General features: G+C 45.5%; 2 protein-coding genes across 2 annotated transcripts in view; one reads left to right on the top strand and one right to left on the bottom strand.

Moving 5' to 3' along the window:
- BAHD1 (bromo adjacent homology domain containing 1) overlaps positions 1-17577 on the bottom strand; it is a 34923-nt gene extending 17346 nt beyond the window's left edge. The window contains exon 1 of the mRNA XM_031952091.1: positions 17396-17577. The gene's annotated coding sequence lies outside the window, so the exon portion shown is untranslated. The remainder of the gene's footprint in view (positions 1-17395) is intronic.
- On the top strand, positions 17014-18131 carry LOC116420986 (translation initiation factor IF-2-like). The gene is made up of 2 exons (XM_031949282.1): positions 17014-17289; positions 17391-18131. The coding sequence occupies exons 1-2, from the start codon at positions 17014-17016 to the stop codon at positions 18129-18131; spliced, it is 1017 nt and encodes a 338-aa protein (XP_031805142.1).
- The last annotated feature ends 1002 nt before the right edge of the window (positions 18132-19133 follow it).

The raw sequence follows: 19133 nt of genomic DNA, 5'->3' as shown, positions 1-19133 counted from the left end.
ACAAGTCAAACATCAAACTCCATTTCTCTACTTTAAATTCTAAATTTTGCTCGTCACCATATGACCGTGTCTTCAATCCATGAACTAGGATTTAAATGGCTAAGATGTGCCGAAGATAGGAGAAATCTATCAGTCAGAAAGACCCGAATTCAAGCCCTGTCTGTGACACACATCTCCTTGCCAAATCATTTCAAGCTCATTACAACAGGCAAATGAATTGTAGAGCAGGAGCGCATCTATACTGGGAAAGGGAGTTTCCAAAAAAGGAATTCTCTACATCAGTGAAAACACAGGTCTTTGGGGGGGGGGGGGGGGGGGGAGAAAGAAACCAGATTCTAGGAAAAGACAAAAAGTAAACAATCCCTTCAAGTTGTATTCAATGTATGGTCACCCCAGAGACAGAGCAAACTAATAATCTCCAGTGATCAGGGACAGTGGGGTTGAAGCCAAGATGGTAGAGATCAAGACTCGGCTCTCTTCGAAAGTCAAAGAATGATCTTTATCAAAGAAGGATCTGGGTCTCAATTTTGTCTTGTTCTACAAGACTGAAAAAGAAGACAGTCATAGACCTGGAGTTCCAAGGAACCTTAAGAAGTCAACTGAGTTTAACCCCCTCATTTTACAGATAAGTAAATTGAGGCTCATAGACCACTCAAAAGACCTGAGAAAGGAAGTCAGAAAAATTTACTTTGATCCTCTATACCTTAAAGCTGCAGGCTGGTCTGGAAATGGTGCACTGGCAGTGCTTAATACCCTGGCCTTTCCCTTCAGATATCTGAGGATAACTAACTAAAATGGGAGCTGACATGTGACCCTTCCTTCTTTTATGCAATTAGTACCATAAACCAAAAGGGTGAAGGCTAAAGAGGTGGCAAGGGAAGGGCAAGCTGAGGGAAGCTATATTATCGCATCCTTTTTGGATTTCTAGTCGCACACGTGTATGTGTGTGGCTGGGGGTAGGGAATGGAGGGAGAAAGGAAGGTCAGGGAATGCTTCTGGGCACCTGAACTCCAGTCTGGCTTTGCATCTTCAGCTCAAGGCTTCCACTGCTGATGCTAAAAGACTGGCCCTTAAGAGGAGGCAGAATATGGAACTACTACCTAAGTGAGCCCCAGGAAGGTTCCTATGCAAAAAAATTCTTCCTCACTGCAGAAACACCACCATTAGTAGTTAAACATTGCCCAGTTCTATCAGCTTCTTTTAAAATGTAAATACTCCCACAAAGCGTAGCATATACATTCCTAACTGTGAATTTCTGGCAGTGTGGGATAGTGGAAAGAATACTAGATTTAGCATCAGAGAATCTACATTTCCAAGTCCTTTCAGGTATAAGTTATCTAAGGTACATAACGCTGGACCTCAGTTTGCTCAATTGAAAAATGAGAGAGAGAACTAACATGTAGATTTAGAGCTGAGAAAGACCATTAGAAGTCCCGAGTCTGACCCTGTTGTTTTAGAGATGTGGTACACGAGGCAGAGAGAAGTTAGTTGCTTTGCCCAAGGTCACAAAGCTAGTAACTCAGGATCGAACTTCCCTCTTCCAGATTCCAAGTCTAACACTCTATTCACTATACTAAGCTAAACTAAATGACTCCTTCTAAAGCTAAATCCTACCAGCTCCTCAAGCTTTTCCCATCCAACATTTTGAAAGGACAAGGAACATGAGAAGACTAGAAACCTAGGGGTGGGGGTGGAGGACAGTTGCCGAGTTATGGCAAAAGGGCATAAAAAGGGGAGGTACCCTTAGTAGTCTGATCCTCAATCTGGTCTAGAGTGAGAGTCACAGGGACATGGGATTGGGGGAGGGGAAAGGTATAGAACAAACAGGCAGGGAATTCCTTGTTTTCTTCTACATCCTCCCAGCTGTTCTTATTGTATTAAAAGTGAGACTACTTAACCAACTATACCAACGGCAGGGATCAAGAGAATCATCAATTCTCAGCTATCACTCTGTAATTCATAGAAGACAAACCAAAAGCCATCTTGGAGGGCTGCTTGTGCCTCCCCCTCCTGTCCCTCCTACCATCTGGGCTTGGGAGGGCAGAGAACTCCCTCACAGCTTGGGAGCTCTTCCACAGTGAGTGGGGAGCTAGCTAGATGAGTGCCAGCAGCTGGTTAACTTCAGAAGCACCCTGGGTCTGTTCCTTATAGCCCCTCTTTATATTAAGGGTCTATACTTTCAAATGAGGCCAGCTTCCTTTCTTCTCATTTAGAAAACGAAGAAATTCTGCCTGCATACTGAACTTTTGCCACGCTGTTATAATTCTACATTTTAAAAGTCCAAGTATTACATCATGGGAAAATTGGGATCTTCACTCCTTTCTATTTCTGCTGAGTATGGTGTGAATTGGGGTCAGGGATCTCTCACTCCAATACTGACTGAAAGCCCACTTTCTACCTTTATGTAAAACTTCAAAATTACCACGGTAAAATCAGCCAAGAGAAATACTTTTTAGCTTCTTCAAGGAGGTGGGGGAGGTGGGGTGGGGTGATAAGGGAATGTGGATTTTACTCCCAAATTCACTGTGAGCTTATGTCCAGGAACCACAGAGCAGTATCGATCCTGAAGAGATGATAATCTCAGCTATTAGGTGTCGATTAAAAAGCTACCTCTGCCATTCAATCCATTAGGACAGAAATCCATAGACAGGGGCAGATTAATATAAGTGACAGAAAATGAAAGCTGGGGTGCAATGTAACCTATTAGCAGGCTTTTCCATCTACCCTGGAACAGGTTTGATGAGCTTGGAATTTCTATGGTCAGTGTCTTAAGAGGGCCGAAGCCACATGTTCTTAAGAACTAAGCCTTCCTGGTTGGAAAGGCCTGGGATGTCCCCCATATGAAGTTTACTAAACAATCCCTTCTATTATCTCAACTTCCTCTGAGAGGATGCTACTAGACTGGTCTCAACACAGGCGAGCTAAGGCACTTGATGGGTACTCACCAAGAAAGCTCTGCCTGCCCCTAGGAAAGGGTGGCAGAGACAACCAGGGCAATGATATCTCCTGAGGAAGACATATTGGGATTATCTTTTAATTCCCCTTTAGCACACAGCATAGTGCCTGGTACATAGTAGGCACTCCAAATAGAGTTGCTGAATGAATGAAACCTAGACACCATGCTGGTGTGGGCACACGTCCAGCATGCTCTGGGGAACCACTCCAACCACTGCCACCTGACCCTGTTGGAAGGTCTGCCTCACTACCCGCTCTGGCTTGCCGCAAATAGACTAGCCTCACCTTTCAGTCCTCTCAACACTTCTACAAGAGATGTTCCTAAGCTGCTGGGCCTCGCGCTACCTTTGAAGCCTTTCTGATGCCCAGCCCGTGGTCCCACTACATTAACCTCAGGCTTCAGTTTGCCCTGGTATACTTGGTATACTGGCCCAGTCAATCTAGGATCTACTTCTATCTTGGAGTTGGGAAATGGGCTTTAATTTGCACTAAGTGAAACTATAGAAGTCTTTCTTTCCCCCTCCTTTCCTAAATGAGCACACATACACAAAAAGTAGTGACATGATGGAGTGTTATCCATGCAGGTCATGAAATTTTCACTGAAGGTTGAAGTGTCAACAGCTTTTCTGGGATGGTTCTATCCACAAGGAAAGAGATGTGACTAAGTTAAGGAGAGGAGCCTGAGGAGTCTAAGTCTATAGCCCCTGGGCCCTAGATGGTGAAGGTTACCAGGAGAACCAGCTGTGCTTCTTACAGCACAAAGCAGCTAGCTTAGTTTATAACTTGTGCCTCACTGTTAAGAAGCTACAAAGTGAGAGAAGAGACAAATTAGGAAGTGATTATTTGCATCACAAAGGGATTCTTCAAAGGGTTCCTTTAAATGGCAAACTCCCCATCTTAAAATGATTCCATTTACAAAACTTAACTTGACACACTGCTTTTTTCCAGGTGTGTCATTACATGAAAGAAGGCACACCTGCATAAGAGATTGTGGTCACTGAAGCAAAAGCCTTGGGCTGTGACCCAAGCAGGGCCAAGTCTGTCACTTTGCCTTCCTCTGGGATCCTAGGCAAGTAAGCCAACCTTCTTATCCCTTTCTACATTTGTACAAGGAGAGAGATGGGCTAAATAAAGCATGGGCTCTTCCCTTTTTTTTTAATGTCAAGGATCCTTCAGGCAATCAGGGGAAACTACTGACTCCTCCTTGAAATAATGATATTAAATACATAAAATACGTAAGGTTTACCAAAAAAGCTATTATAATGAAATAGTTATCAAAATATAAAGGAAGACAAGCACATGGATCTCGGTTAGGAAACCTTGGACTAAATTATTTTTAAAGTCCCTTCCAGTTCTAACATTTTATGAATCAATGCAAAAAACTGCAACAAAACTCTGTAAGTACCCAGATAACAATGGGACATGAGCTGTAAGGAAATTGCTATTTTTTTTTTTAAATTCAGGATGGCACACACACACTTATATATATGACATGATATATGTATTTGTGGATAATTTAGCACTATTTGGAGGATTTTTGAGCACTATGGCAAGAAGCCTACAGGGTGAGAATAGGTCTAGGATTTTATATCTGTTGGAAGGAGGAGCCCCATAGCTGAAATATCTAAGTATCTAGGCAGAAATAAACCCAATTATATCTCATTCCTTTCTGGAGTCAATTTGTTTGAATTTGTTGAAATTTCTAATTTGTAGTAAACAAAACAAAACAAAACAAAACACGTGTGTGTGTGTGTGTGTGTGTGTGTGTAGTTTTCTTTGCAGTTTGTCAAAAGGGCAAACGTCATATGTCAGGCAAGTAATGTGTGGAAAATGCTTTTTGCGCTTGGGATCAGAAGACATAAGTTCAAATTCCAGTTGATCATAGCTATTCAAACCGAGGCAAAGCCTAAGTTTTCTTTTCTGTAAAATAGAGGTTAAACTACTTCTACAACTGCTCTCAGATTGTTATCCTGTGGAGAACAGTCTATAAACCTTAAAGAATTATACAAACCACAAGTTCATATTATCCTATTTCACAAAGGGATGCCTAGCAAAAGATAGTTTTTAGGAGTGATATGAGGACAACCCATCCCTTCGACATAACTGTACATATGTCACTGGACAGACCATCAGTAAATTCGCGCCTTGGGAGGGTCTTAAAACTGAAATGGCCACTTGGAGGAAGATCTGAATCACATCAACTGTATTGCCAGTTTGGGCCAGGAAGCCAGTTATGCCAAAGCATTCAACAATTGAAAGACACAAGGAAGACAGGGTGAGTAAGAGAAATACATACTCAGCAAACTCCCTTTATTGAACTGAAAAATGCATTTCACAGCAAAATGAAGAGGAATACCCCCCTCCTCATATTTTTCAATCACAAACCTGTAAAATGGGGAAGACTTATGCAAAATATATTAGTGATTTGCTGCACATCACATGCAGAGGTGACATTACTGTTATATTTTCTCTTGTTTCAGGAATGGACATGGCTATCTATTCATAAAGCTAAACTCTTTTGCCCAGACTCTGGCAACCAAGGACACAAATTTCTAAAATGGCTTGCCAGTTATGGCTAGTCTCTTGGCTATGGAAAAGATCAGGCTAAGTGGTGCATATAGGGACTGAATGTGTGACTAGTCTTATTAGTATAATGTTCTAATTGAGACAAAAATAGATGCAGAGAATACAAAAAAAAAAAAAAAAACTTTCCCAATAACCCTACATCTAAGAAGCAGTGAGAAACACCTGAGGTATTCATATTATATAAATAAAAAGGATAGGCAAAACCCAGACTTCCTAGCTGGTGGTGAGCAAAGGAACATTATCTGATTTGTACCCTAAGGCTTTTTAAAATTCTTGTTCAATTGTTTTCATCTGTGCCTCATTCTTTGTGACCCTACCCGGGGTTTTCTTTTTTTTTTTTTTTTTTTTTTTTTTATTTTTTTTCTTTTTTTTTTAGGATATATTTATGTGGAAATTTTCAGTGTTTACAATTGTCAAACCTCTTTTTCCCATTTTTTACCCCTTTCCCCCCCCCCACCCCCTCCCCTAAATGGCAGGATGACCAGTAGATGTTAAATATATTAAAATATAACTTAGATACACAATAAGTATACATGACCCTACCCGGGGTTTTCTTGTCAAGAATCCTGGAACAACCATTTCCTTTGCCAGCTCATTTTACTGATGAGAAAACTGAGGTAAACAGGGTTAAGTGACTTGGCCAAGGTCACACAGTTTTACAAATCTGAGGCCAGATTTGGACTCAGGATCTAGACTGCAGGTCCAGCACTCTATTCAACTAAGCCACCTAATTACCTTATTCCTCTCCCTTCTCCTTCCTTCCCTCTCAGCGATCATGCATTTTTCTGAGCTCCACCTGAGTTCCCTTCTTTTCTCTCCCGGCTGACAGCACAGTTAACTACATACATCTTAAGCACTCTTCCATGGGGCATGTACATCCTCCTCTTTACTCCTCTCTATCTCCTTTACCAACCTCCTTTCAACTCTTGGCAACTGCTTCAGAAAAACACTTCTCCCTCTTTTATTTCATTTGTAAACTAAAATTGACCCTAATCATGTCTGACAAGTTTAAGAGTGGTAGTGCTACTGATTTACCTTTAGCAAAGAATCAATTAATCGACAGTTATTAAGCTCTAGCGAAAGGTAGAAAGAATGCCAAAACTGAAGTCCCTGATATAAAGGAGTTTACAACCGATTAGAAAGAAAGAAAAAAAAAAAAAAGCTGAAAATCTGTAAATGAAATTTAACAAAGAACTTGTGCCTATCAACCTTTTGAGTCCTTGAATTTAAGTTGTCTTTGTGATCTCTATAAGTTTTTATTTGCTTTTTCATTCTTTAAATATGCTTTTCTTCAAAACACCAGTATTTAAGATAAAATAAAAACTAATTATCTTTTCAATTTTATCGTGTGCTATAACAGAATTGTTTTCTACTATTTTTGTTTTAAATATAACAATATTCAGTTATGTTATAGATTAAACAGATTTTGGGTGCTGGTCTGAAACGAAATTATCATTTCTAAATTTTTTTCTTCTGAAGAAAACCCCAACAAAACAAACATGCTCAGAGTTTAAAATATATATATATATATATATATATATATATATATATATATATATAAATTTGAACTTTTGTAATATAATTAGTTTGTAAAACCAGAGATCAACTGTAATCCCATGAGGGAAAAGGTTTTTTGGGAAGGGATATAAAGAATGTTTCTCCAATTTTAAAATATCCTGGGGAGGAGCACGATTTCTTTATAACCTCGGAATTTTTTGGTACTTTTTAAAAATTCTCTTGCAACAATTAAATCTTGTTTCCTTTTGAAAACTTTATTGATGCCTTTTAATTTTCCATTTCATTCCTTTTCCTATAATATACCATCCTTCTATTCCTGTCCCTCCAACACAAGGGGAAAAAAAAAAACAGGAAAAAAAATCAACCAACATGATGATTGTGCCACAGTGTATACAATCCATAGTTCTCCCTATCTGTGTACACCAGGAGTAGAAGACTGTCTCATTATCTGTTCTCCAGGGTCAAAAGTGATCAGTTAATCAGAAAACATTTATTTTATATCTGCCTCAAGTAGAAGCAGAGAATAGCTAACCACTATTTTTCATAGAACTTCATGAAAATGTATAGGATTTTATATATTTAAGCTGGAAGGGTCCTTAGAGGCAATTTAGATCAGTGCCCTGATTTTAAAGATGAGAAAACTGAGGCTCAGGGAGGCCATTTGACTTGTCCCTACATAGGAATATCAGAATGGAGATTTCAAACACAGATCCTCTGATTTTAGATCCACTAAATACTCTAGTATATAAAATTATATTTAGGTGATCCTTTAAGTCTTCTTTCTTTATATTCAGCAGTTCCAAATCCTGTTCTTTTTCCCTGGTGATTTTATCCTCCAATTTCTTTCCCATTATTTTTCTAGCTTTTTTCTGAATCCCGGCTAAGTTTTCCACACCTGTCAAGTCGTTTAGTTAATAACATTCTAATAAGAGCTTGACCAATTTGAATATAGTTGGAAGATGATCTCATGGCTCTTAAAATGTCAACCTTGTGCCAGCCCATCCTAGTATCATGCTGGTACCCCAATAACAATTTTTCCATGAGTTTATAAGCAAGACCCATCATTTTTGACCTTTCTGTATCATGTGACACCATCTCTTTCTCTCATACTCTCTCTCTCCCTCCCCTTCCTTCCCCATATTCTTAATCAGCTGGCTTCTATGACACTGCTCTCTAAAGGTCTCTTCTCCCCCCCCCAACAATTCCTTTTTGATCTCCTTTACTGGTTCTTTTTCCTCCTCCTCCCAACCCACCCCTAAATGTGCAGTTCGGAGTCCTGAGGTCCTTTCTTCATGTATTCTTTTTTCAATGCTCCATTCTTTCCTTCGCTAATATTGTTTACTCCTGCGGCTTCAATTATTACATCTAAATCTATATTTACAGTCCCTGACGGTCACCCTTTGGTGGGCATCTCTATCTAGCCAACATTTAAACCGAACATCTCTCCTTCCCTTTCTTCCTCCCCCAAAGGGGAAAAAACCCAATTCTCCTCCTAAGCTATATCTGGAGAAACTACCACTCCACCAGCAATGTAGGTTCAAAATAGTATACTTATATAGTTCTGTCTTATTTGTCCCTCCTATTCAATCAACAACAAAGTCCTGCCTTTTGAAACACTAGCATTTAATCCTTTTCATTCCTGCTATCACCAGAGCAGTGCCTTCTACTAGTTAGTTAATAGTCTTTTCTGGAATCTATCCTACCTATTAAGGCTATATTAAAGCAATCTCCCTAAGGTACAGGTCTGATCACATTACTTGTCCGATTCGGTAAATTCCCCATTCTCTATAGGATGAGACACTTTAAGGCTTTTCATACATTGGCTTCAAACTACCTTTAAAAAGCACCTTAATTTTATTTTGTTAAACGCACAAAAATCTCTCTCTCTCATTCCCAGAGCCTGGAGAAGGAAAAGAAAAACAAAACCCTCATTACAAATAGGCAGAGACAGTCAAAACAAATCTTCACATGGTCACATCTAGCTAGAATGATGTCCCATCACCTTTCTCTCAAGAGGCAGGTACTAGTGCATTTCATCATAGGTATTCTGAAATCGTGGTTGATCCTCACTCCAAACTACCTTATTGCTGTTATTTCATAGTTTCCCCTTCACAATTTACATTTCAGTCAAACTGGACTATTAGTCTTTCCCCAACCTCATCCTACTTTCCCCCTCCTCCTAAGAGGCACTCCATTTGTGCACATCATTCTGACTCCCTGACTCTCAGTGGCTGCAATAGCCACCTACATCTTTGCTTGTTGAAATCCTCTTTCCTTTGTGGTCCTACACACTGTCCTATTTTATTAGGTCTTTCCCTGATATTCTCACCTTTCTCCTTGGTGATTCCCTCTTCCTATTTGACCTCCTATTAGTCTTAGTATAATACAAGTATTATACTCAACAAAATAATAAGCTTCTCTAGGCAAAGAACTGGGTGTGTGCGAGGGGTTGTTTTCTGTCTGCAGTTTTTCACACCTAACAGTGACTGGCACCTGAAATCACAAAATTAGAGCTGCCAGGAAACTTCAAGATCATCTAGTTCAACCCTGTCAATTTACAGATGAGAAAACTGAGGCCAGAGATGGGAAATGATGACCAGGGTGACAGAGGTTTCAACAGCTGAACTGGGATCTGAGCCCAGGTCCTTGGGTACATGTGCATCTCAATGTTTTTTGAATGACAATGACCTCCTAAAACAATATTTACCAATTCAAATCATACTGAGCAATGGTTTTACCCATTTACTAAAACTAAATGTTCTACCACAACTCCTCTGTCCTTTCAATATTAGCTCTGGAGTTCTTGGGAATCACAAGCAGAGGAAAAGGAGGAAAAATCAGTTGGGTTTTTTATATTTACAAGTTTTTTTAGAAAAAATCTTTGGCAATAAAAATTGCTATGATCCATATTGATTGAAAAACATTACTCTAGCACACCCCCAAATTCATAGTCAAAATTGATGCCAATCACCTGACCTAACCTTCAACTAGAACATGAATCCAAGCTACAATATTTAAAAGTTGTGGTGAGATATGTGTATATGAGAGATAGAAAATATATAAAAATTTAATTTTTTTAAAAATAAGGAATTCATTTTCAAATATGTTCCTGCCTCTTCCCAGACAAAGATTTTAATAAGGTAGGGGGAGGGAAGTTCGCCAAAAACATATACACTGTTTCATAGCCAAAGTACTCCTCACTTTTGCAACAAGAGAAATACATTTTCTTAACTCTATTCTGGGTCATTAGTACGTTATATTTACAACTTGGTCTCTATAATTATACAGGGTTCAGTTTAAATTTTTTTCAGGTGAAAATATAATAAAATATACTTAAAGGTTTATAAAACAAAACAGTAATATTTGTGCAAGTTTTTTTAACTGACAATCCCTACCCCACAATTAAAAGACAATAGCTGCTGGTACTGACAACTGGACAAAGGGTCAAAAATCTACCTCCATTTCTTTTCCTCTATGTCTTGGAAACAGCACTATCTAGCTAGGCATAAGGACCATCAAGGCATCACAAAGACAAATGATTGCACATAATCAACTAGATATCACAGAGTGAAAAGGAGACCTGTTTTACACTGTAGGGGTGGGGTGAGGGATTAAAATCCCACTCTCTTTGAAGGGCTGGAAAAAATCACATCTGATTTTGATTTGATCCCAAAGGAATTAGGAGAATCAGTGGTGTCCTTTCACTCCAACAACCTGGTTTATACTCCTAACAGAAGTTCCTTGGGATAAAGCCTTTAGGCAGGGGTTCCTTTGCTGTCCTTTCTCCTTGTGGAAGGGCCTTCAAAAAGGAGCTCAAGGGCAATGTTATTTTTTTGTGAAATGCTGAGAAACACTCCAGTAAATGCTCCCCACTGAGAGAGAAGTGGGGTTTAAATGGCCACTCTCCTTGGACATCCACCTATTCCTCTCTTTCCTAGGTCTGTTCATCTAGTCAATGGGCAAACCAGTTTTGTCAGGACAAGGCGCCAAAGCCTTAGTTGACTCAAGGAAAAATAGGAGGGAGGATCTGGAAATTAAAAACAAAACAAAACAAAACAAAAAAAAACCTATCATAATAAATTTTCATTTGTTCAGGATCTGATTAGTCTTCCACTCTTTCTCCTTCCTTTCAACCATTTTACCTAACATTAGTAGCCCTACCATGAAACAGAGATGGGGGGAGAGGGTGGGGAGGGAAGGATTGGGAATGATGGAGGACAGGATGGGCCCAGGACATAAAGGAGCAGATATTCCAACCAATCTATTTGACTCTAGGTAAAAGGAAGGAATTCAATTACCTGAGACCTCCCTCTCCTCCAGGGAATGGGCATCAGCTTCAGTGGTCTATAGCTGGAGGATACCAGGAACCCAGTCTGCTGGGGATTGGATTCCTAATCTTGATAGGCTGGATTACACCTTTTCCCTCCAATTTAAACAAGCAGCATATCTCTTTTCCTATAAACTGGGGTATTCCAGCCACGGTCCCCCTTTTATGCATAAGACCCCCAAACCTCTTCCTTTTTGGAGAGGCAGCGACCAACCCTCTTCACCCCAGCTTTTGCCCTCACCCCACTGAAGGCCTCGTGTCCCCAGCACAATGGCAAGTTCACAAAGGAAGTGAGCCTCGCCAGACTGTGCTAGCAAATTCCCATAAATACTTGGGCCTGGGGTAGCGCTGCTTATGTAAAATGCTTCCCCATTGAGAGATGCTGCTTTATTTACATTCCTCACTACCCATTCATAAAAAGGAGGCCTTTTAAAGTCGGAGCTGTTCGTATAACGCTCCATAAACCCAGCAGCTTCAGCTGGCAGTCTTAGACCCAGCCTGCTTCTCAACGCCAGAGATTTTTTTTTTAGATTTTTTTCCCCCCTTAATGGCTCACCTTGCGACGAGGCATTGAGGCCAGATGCTGCCAGAGCAAGGCCAAATAGAATAAGAACAAGATAAAATGAAAGAAAAAAAAAATCCACACGAAAATCCTCCCAAGCCCTGAGAGAGCAATACTGAAAGGAATGAAAATAAATTGAAAATTCCTACGGAAGTCCAACTTGAGGTGGGGGAAGGAGAGGAGAAGGGATGATAATGAAGTATGAAGGGGGGGGGGGTGTCGGAGAAAACAGGGAGGTAAATAGAGAAGGCAGGCAAAAAAGAGATTATCAAAGGGAAGGAGATTCCTTATAGATTTTCTCAAACTTTCTTTATAAATGATAACAATTCCCAGTTTCCCATTCATCCTTCCAGGTGCCAGAAGATGTGGAGAGGACTATTTTTTTTTTTTTTTTAAGCTGAAGGTGGAGATGGTAATAGGAATTTTAAAATTTCAGGTAAGAGTTTTAAAAAGGGGAAAGATTTTCTTATGACCCTTGATGAGACACCTTAGAGCTTCTAGTTCCAAGTGGGAAAAACAAGAGTACATAATCCAGACACTGCTTTAGATGAATAAAAATTATGCTGATGCCCGGTAAAGGGAAGAATTGTGTCTAAGGGCCACAGAGCAAAGCAGCTTGGAGCTATGAATGAACCCTAGTTCTAAGCTGTAGTACCTCTTCTGAGCTACAGTAGATGAGGAGGAAAGGTGGTGGTTTCTTTGATGGGGGAGTGGGCTTTGTTGCCATGGTAACAAGAAGAAGTATCTTTCCCTTCTGGAAGGAAATGCTAGTCCATTTATCATCAAACTGGGGCACAAAAGGGGAGATGGGGGGGGCAGGAGAGCTGAAGAATTTATTTTTAAGTATCTAGATTCAATCTAGTCAATAGTCTTAGCCCATTCTCTACACCGGTTAATGGTGGGCGGCCACAGAGTCCCGAATTTGATAGGATTCCTAATTACTTCTTTTCAATTAGCTTTAATTATGGATAGATCCGTTTTCAAAAGACCTCTGTCCCAGACTAGCTGAAACACACTGCCCTCCCTCTATACCAGACTGGAAACTAGGAATCCACAAAATCTAGGAATCTCTATTCTCCCCTCCAAAACATTTTTTCCCTCATTTACACCCAAGACTAAGAAGAGATAAAACACATGGATTCATTTAGCATGGACAAGGAAAATTGCATAACGACAGCAAAAGTGTGTGGGTGGGGGGAGATGGTCTGGTTGAGTAGGAAGAAAACAGGATTACAACATTTTCAGATCCATCTCTATATGGTGTCATGAGGACAATCTAATAGACAGAATCACCAAAAGTGCAGAAGACCAACATACATGAGTCCACAAAATCTCAGAATGCTAAGTGCAAACTAAAATACAAAAGAAAAATAGCACAGTAAGGAGATGGCAAAACCTCATTTCCTCCCCCATCAAATGATCCAGCCTGTCTACCTCCAACAAGGAAAGGTCAGAGTCCCTTAAGGGCATACAAAATACTGGGTATTTTGGGTCAAGTGCTTCTCTTTTCAATTCAATAGCATTCTTCATTCATTCATGACAAAATTTTTCACTGAAAGCTTATGTGTGTTAAGCCCCACAAGGTATAATGTGAAAAGGGAGAGCATACAATTCCTATTCTCAAGAAGCCCAGAATCTAACTATGGAGACAAAAACCAAAAAATACATGAACCAGTCAGAAAAAACAATAATAAAAAAAAGTGCTTTATCAGTTGCAGGCACTCCAGCACTGTAGCGGTTCAAAGAGATAATTGGCGAGCTAGGGAAGGCTTCACTGTGGAGGGAGTACTAGAACTCATTCTTGAAAGATGGGGAGTTGGCGTTTGGTTGAAGTAGGGGCAACATTCTGTTAGGGGAGAATTCTCCCTAAAGTGGTAGAGGAAGGACTGCTCAAGAAGTATTGCCTGTTTGGCTGAGTAATAATAATAAGAGCTAACATTTTATATAGAGTGTACTTTGGCATTATTTCATTTTATTCTCACAATAACTCTGGGAGGTAGACACTACTATCACTCCCATTTTACAGATGAAGAAACTGAGGCAAACGTCGGTTAAATGACTTGCTTAGGATCATAAGGATAGTAAGTATTTTAAGGTCAAATTTGAACTCAGGTCTTCCTGATGCCAGACCCAAGTGCTGGGTCTACTGCGCCACCTAGCTGCCCCAAGTAGAAGAAAGAATTAAAGAGAAAAGGTTTGGAAGATCCTAGAATTTAGAGCTGAAAAAAGACCTTAAGTCATCTAGTCCCATCCCCTCCCTTACAGACGAAAAACTGAGGTGCAGGCAGATTAATTGATCTAATCTGCTTAACGGCACATAAATAAGCATCAGAGTTGGGATGTGAATCCAGGACCACTGACTAAAGCTTTTCCTCTTTACCATTCTGTCTCCAATATGGGACTGGATATACGTCTTGAATGTCAGGCTGAGGAATTTGAGTTATATTATGTAGGCAAGTGAAAGCCATTATAAGGTTTGGGAGCAGGGAAATGACTGATTAAAGTGATATTTTAGCACAACTGTTCTGTGTTTGGGCAGGCTAGAATAATGAAAGCAGAGAGAATAGTAAGATGTTATTGAAAAATCCAGTCATGAGGTGATGAGAGCCTGAACAAGGGTGGCACTCAGAATGAAAAGGCAGACAGACTGGAGACACCTTAAAAACAGAGAATCAACAGAACACCCATGAAAAATTTCATTGGACAGAACACATCAGCTATATCTGATTTTAGAGGTTTCTCTAAATGACATCCTAACCAGGGAAGGAGCAAGGCCATCCCCACAGTTCCATTCTGAATTCCAGTTATTAGAAGAGATTATCTCTTGTACAGATACCAGAACAGATGAGTGCTTTGGAATCCCAGCCCTGGAGCCCCACGAGGACAAGAGGACCTGGATCCTGCACCATTTTGAGATGTTTATGCAACTGAAACCTTCTCACTTTAAGCTGCATTCTCCAGTCCACCAAATCTCCCTCAATTTGGGCAGTCAGAGCTGCTCATGTTCTGGCCCAGAGGCTCCACCCTCAAGGGGAGATGGTAGTGCAGCCCACACTGCACCACTGGGAAGACTGACAGTCTGAGCATCAGCAGCTTCCCAGGAGCTGGGATTAGATCCAACCAACAGCTGGTAGTAGCTCTTACTCAACACTGCCTGAGGTGGGATTTGAACTCAAGTTTTCAACCCATATTCTAAACCATCGCCTAAGCCTCCCCTCCACGTTTTTTTTTTTTTTTTTTTTTTTTTTTTTTTTTTTTTTTTTTTTTTTTTTTAAATCTTTTTTATTAAGAGAAATGGCAGCTGAAGGGGAAAAAGGACTTCTGGGAGTGTTTATATGACCAGGAAGATAGCTACCGGATTAAAGCCCAACACTGATGTTGGAGGAGGTATCTACAATTTAAAAGAACAGTGGGCAATGGCTCCCACCCCACCCCCACTGTCCAGAGTCTTCTTGTGGTAGTGATGCACTCTACCCTGCAGGACACGATGTCCCTTTAGGGCAAGGTTTAGTTTGATAGGGACCTCTTCTCCCTTTTTATGGAAGTTTTATGATGGGGGCAAGAAAATCTCCCAGGGGAGCATCTCAAAGTAATGACGTGTTGTTTATTTTTTCCCCTTTTATCATCAAAATCTGGCCCTGGGCTTTATTAATAATCTCCAAAGTCAAAATGAGAGCATTTCCTACCCCCCCCCCCCACCTCCACTAACTAGAAGAGCATTTTTCATTAAAGGAAGACCCTGGTGTGGGGCGCTGGTGCTCATTTTGTAAGCCCTAATAGAGATCGGGGTTATGGAAGAGGTGTGTAGGTCGGAAATCTGCTCCTACTCCAGTTTATTCCCCTCAAATTTAGGGCCCTAACGAGCACAAGTCAATTAAGAAGCTAGTGCTGATTTGCAAGCCTTGTTTTACCTGAACCCGAGGTCCTGTTTCCCGATCCCCTCACTGTACATGTTTCTCCCTTAGCACCCTTTCTTAAGTGCTCCCCACAGGGCCACATCCCTCTCTGCTTCTGAAAGGCGACCTCCATCTCTGGGGCTCATGCTCACTGGAACCCCGGGGAGGGAAAGGACCTTCAAAAAAAACGGGGCAGGGTCCTCTCCCTGACGCTCTCCTCCCTCCTTCTAGCCCCCTCCGGGGCTCCGGGAGCGCCTCCCTCGCCGATCGGGCCGAGGGGCCTGCTTGCCCAGAGGAGCGCAGACGTCCTGCTGCTACCCCGCCCCCGCTCCCGCTCCTCTCGGCCCCCGCTCCCGCTCCTCTCGGCCCCCGCCAGGGCCTGACCCCGGCGGCGAGAGCCCTTCCCGGGAAAAAGCCCGACAATCCAGGGAGCCGTGGCAACAGCACCGCGGCTCCTCCTGCAGTGGGATCCCCCCAAGCCCAGGGCCCGCTCCTCCGGCCCCGCAGTCTCTAGGGCCGGGTCGAGCTGTCGGGCCATCCGGAGGGTGGGGGCGGGCGCCCCGGACCCTTGCGCCCCTACCCGACGCCACCACCTGCGCCCCGCTCCCTCGCGGGCGCCGCCTTTGTCCAGCGCTTCTCGGCCGCGCTGGCCCCTCCAGCCGAGCTGACCCAGCCCCCCAGGCCGCAACCGAGAGAAGGCGGCGGGGCGGAAAGGGCAGGGCCGGGCCGGGCCGCGAAGCTCGGGCCCGCTGTCACTTCGACGCAGCTCAGAGAACTTCAATTCCACCCACCTCCCCCCAAGCAACCCGACTCCTCGGACCCGGATCCGCAGCCCCGCTCTGCCCTCTCCTTTCTCGCCCGCTCCGCAGTCCTCGAACCTGGTTCCGTTGCGTGCCCAGCCTCCCTCCCCGGCTGCACACCGCGGTCCACGCCTCCCCTCGGCTCGGCTCGGCCCGGTCCTAGATCCCCGCCCCCCCCCCAGCCTGACTCTAGAACCGGCTCCGCTCCCCATCGCGGGCCCTCCGGGGGCAGGCGCTTCTCGCAGCGGCGGGGCCGCCCTCGGTCTCGGCCACTCGCCCGGGGGGCTGGCGAGGGGGGCGCGGCGGCCCTGGGAGGAGAGCGGGGACACTCGCCCGCGCCCGAGGAGGACTCCCGAGGCGCAGCGGCCAATGCCCCAACCTCGGCTACGGCTCCAGGACGCCCGCCCGCGGTCGGGATGCACTCCGCCGGCCCCTCGCCCCACCCCCCTTCGCCCCCCGCCTCCCGACGCGGGCAGCGGCGGCCCCCGGGGGCTGTCACCTCGAGGCGCGTCGCGCTCCCCCGATGGCGGGGACCCACCCGGACGCCAGGACTCTCCGGAGAGAGGCGGCCCGCGCGGGCGGTCAGCACCTGCTCTGCGTCTGTCCGTCTGTCCTCATCCCCGAGCGGGGGCGGCGGCGCGTTCGGTGGGGCGAGCGAGCGATCGAGAGAGCAGGCGGACGGTCCCTCTCTTCCCTCTCTTTCACCTCCTTCTCTCCCTCCCTCCCCTCGGCCTCCAGCCCTCTAGCTCACCCGACTGGTGGCGCGGACAACGGGGCCCAGGACGCCCGCAGGCCCCGGCCGGGCTGGAATCCGGCGGCTGGAACCCCCCGGGGGCGCTCAATTCCCGGGCTCCACGCTGCTGCGTCAGCGCCTCCTCCTGGGGGCCGGGGCCGGGCGGGCGGAGCGGGGGCCGCGACCGGGCGGGGCCGTCGGAGGAGCGGGCGGGCCGGGCCGGGGCGGGAGGGCTGCTGGGGCCGTGCAGGCGGGGCGGGCGTCCAGACAAGCGGGCGGCGGGGCCGGGCTCCGGGATCCGCTACGCCGCTCGCGGTTCCCCCACAAACTCCCCGAGAGCGGAGCCTCCGCCGCCCTCCTTCCTGCTTCCTCGTCCGCAGCCAATCGGATTATGGCCCTCCGCCACCTCCACCAATTAGCAAAGAGCCCTGGGCTGGCCCCCGCCAGCCAATCCCGGCCCTCTGTTCCCCCTCCCCGCCCCGGACCAATCAGAGCCGCCCCCACCGGCCGGCCTGTCCCAACGCAGGGGGCAGCACGAGGCTGCCGGGGGAGGAGGTGCGGGGAGTGGCGGGGAGGGGGGGGTCGTATCCAAGGGGTGGATTTCCTCCGCCAGCCTCTTGTACCTCTCTGTTTCCCGGAGCGCCCCCCAACCTGGGCCCTCACCCCCAGTGGTCTTACCCCCCCAGTCTGCCGACCCCCAAGACCCTCTCCCCAGAAGCTCGCCCCAGCTACCCCCCAGGAAAGTCTTACGTAGCGCCCCCCCCACCTCCATGCTAGCATTCCCCTTCCCGTCCCCCACCCCCCACCCCCTCCATCTCCCGCCCTCCCGCCCAGCCACCCATCCAGGGAAACTGCAGGAGGCACGGACACACCCCACCCTCGCAGGCTCCTGCTGCCCGAGGTTAAGCTAGAGGGAGCCCAGCAAGAAATGAAACAAGATCGGACGCCCCCTTCTGCAATAAGGACCCCAGACCCCAGTGAGATGAGCCCCCTTTGCAGGGAGCCCAGTCTCTGCCTCACCCTTCCATCGTCCCCTAGCACCAGTCTCCTTTCCCTTGCAGTGAGGTCAGCCCCTGGCCACGCCGCTCCCCCCCCTTCTAAGCTCACCGCCCCCCCCCGATCTTCCCTTCTTGACCCCTCCCCTAACAGCCCCCTCCCTTCCAGATCCTAATTCTCCCTCTTCCTTTGCCTTTTTTTTTTTTTTTTTTTTTTTTTTGCTTAGCCTTCACCTATTTCCATCTCACGGCTAAATATGCGTTCCCCAACACCGCCACCCTTCCTACCTACCCCCGCCCGCCGTGGGCCCGCTAGGGGAGTCACCGGCAGAGCTCCTGGAGCCAGGGGTGGGCAGTGTGGCGGTCCCAGCGGAGGCACCTCGGAGTCCCCGAGCCGAGATGCAGTTATTTTGGCAGGTGGGAGTCAGAGCTGTGTAGACACATTCCTGGCTCCCCTCCCCCCTCGCACACAGACACGTCCCCAGGAGCCTGAGCATGACTAGTCAACCCGGTGGGCACGGGCGGCAGAGCTCGGGCTGTGCGAGGCCGGGGTCTCTAACCTCCAACGCCCGCGCTTACCCCCATCGGCTGGGGGGGTCCAGCGCCGAGGCCCGGGGCAGAGGCGAAGAACAATCTAGATTCCCTGACAGTCTGGAGACCGGGGTCTGGGAGCAATATGCGCTGGGCCCCAGGCTGGGGAGGGAGGGACACCCGAAGAGAACTCGGTCAGGAGAAACCAAGCCTCCTAGTAACCTAAGCAA

The sequence above is a fragment of the Sarcophilus harrisii genome, chromosome 2, assembly GCF_902635505.1.
Source record: "Sarcophilus harrisii chromosome 2, mSarHar1.11, whole genome shotgun sequence".
NCBI lineage: Eukaryota > Metazoa > Chordata > Mammalia > Dasyuromorphia > Dasyuridae > Sarcophilus > Sarcophilus harrisii.
This window is presented reverse-complemented; position numbering and strand designations above follow the sequence as displayed.

What these genes read in the sequence shown, in the direction of transcription:
- LOC116420986 (XM_031949282.1), top strand. Translation starts at nt 17,014, where the DNA reads ATGCCCCAACCTCGGCTACGGCTCCAGGACGCCCGCCCGCGGTCGGGA. An exon ending in CGGGGGCGGCGGCGCGTTCG is followed by an intron (nt 17,290 to 17,390) that starts GTGGGGCGAGCG and finishes CCAGCCCTCTAG; the next exon opens with CTCACCCGACTGGTGGCGCG.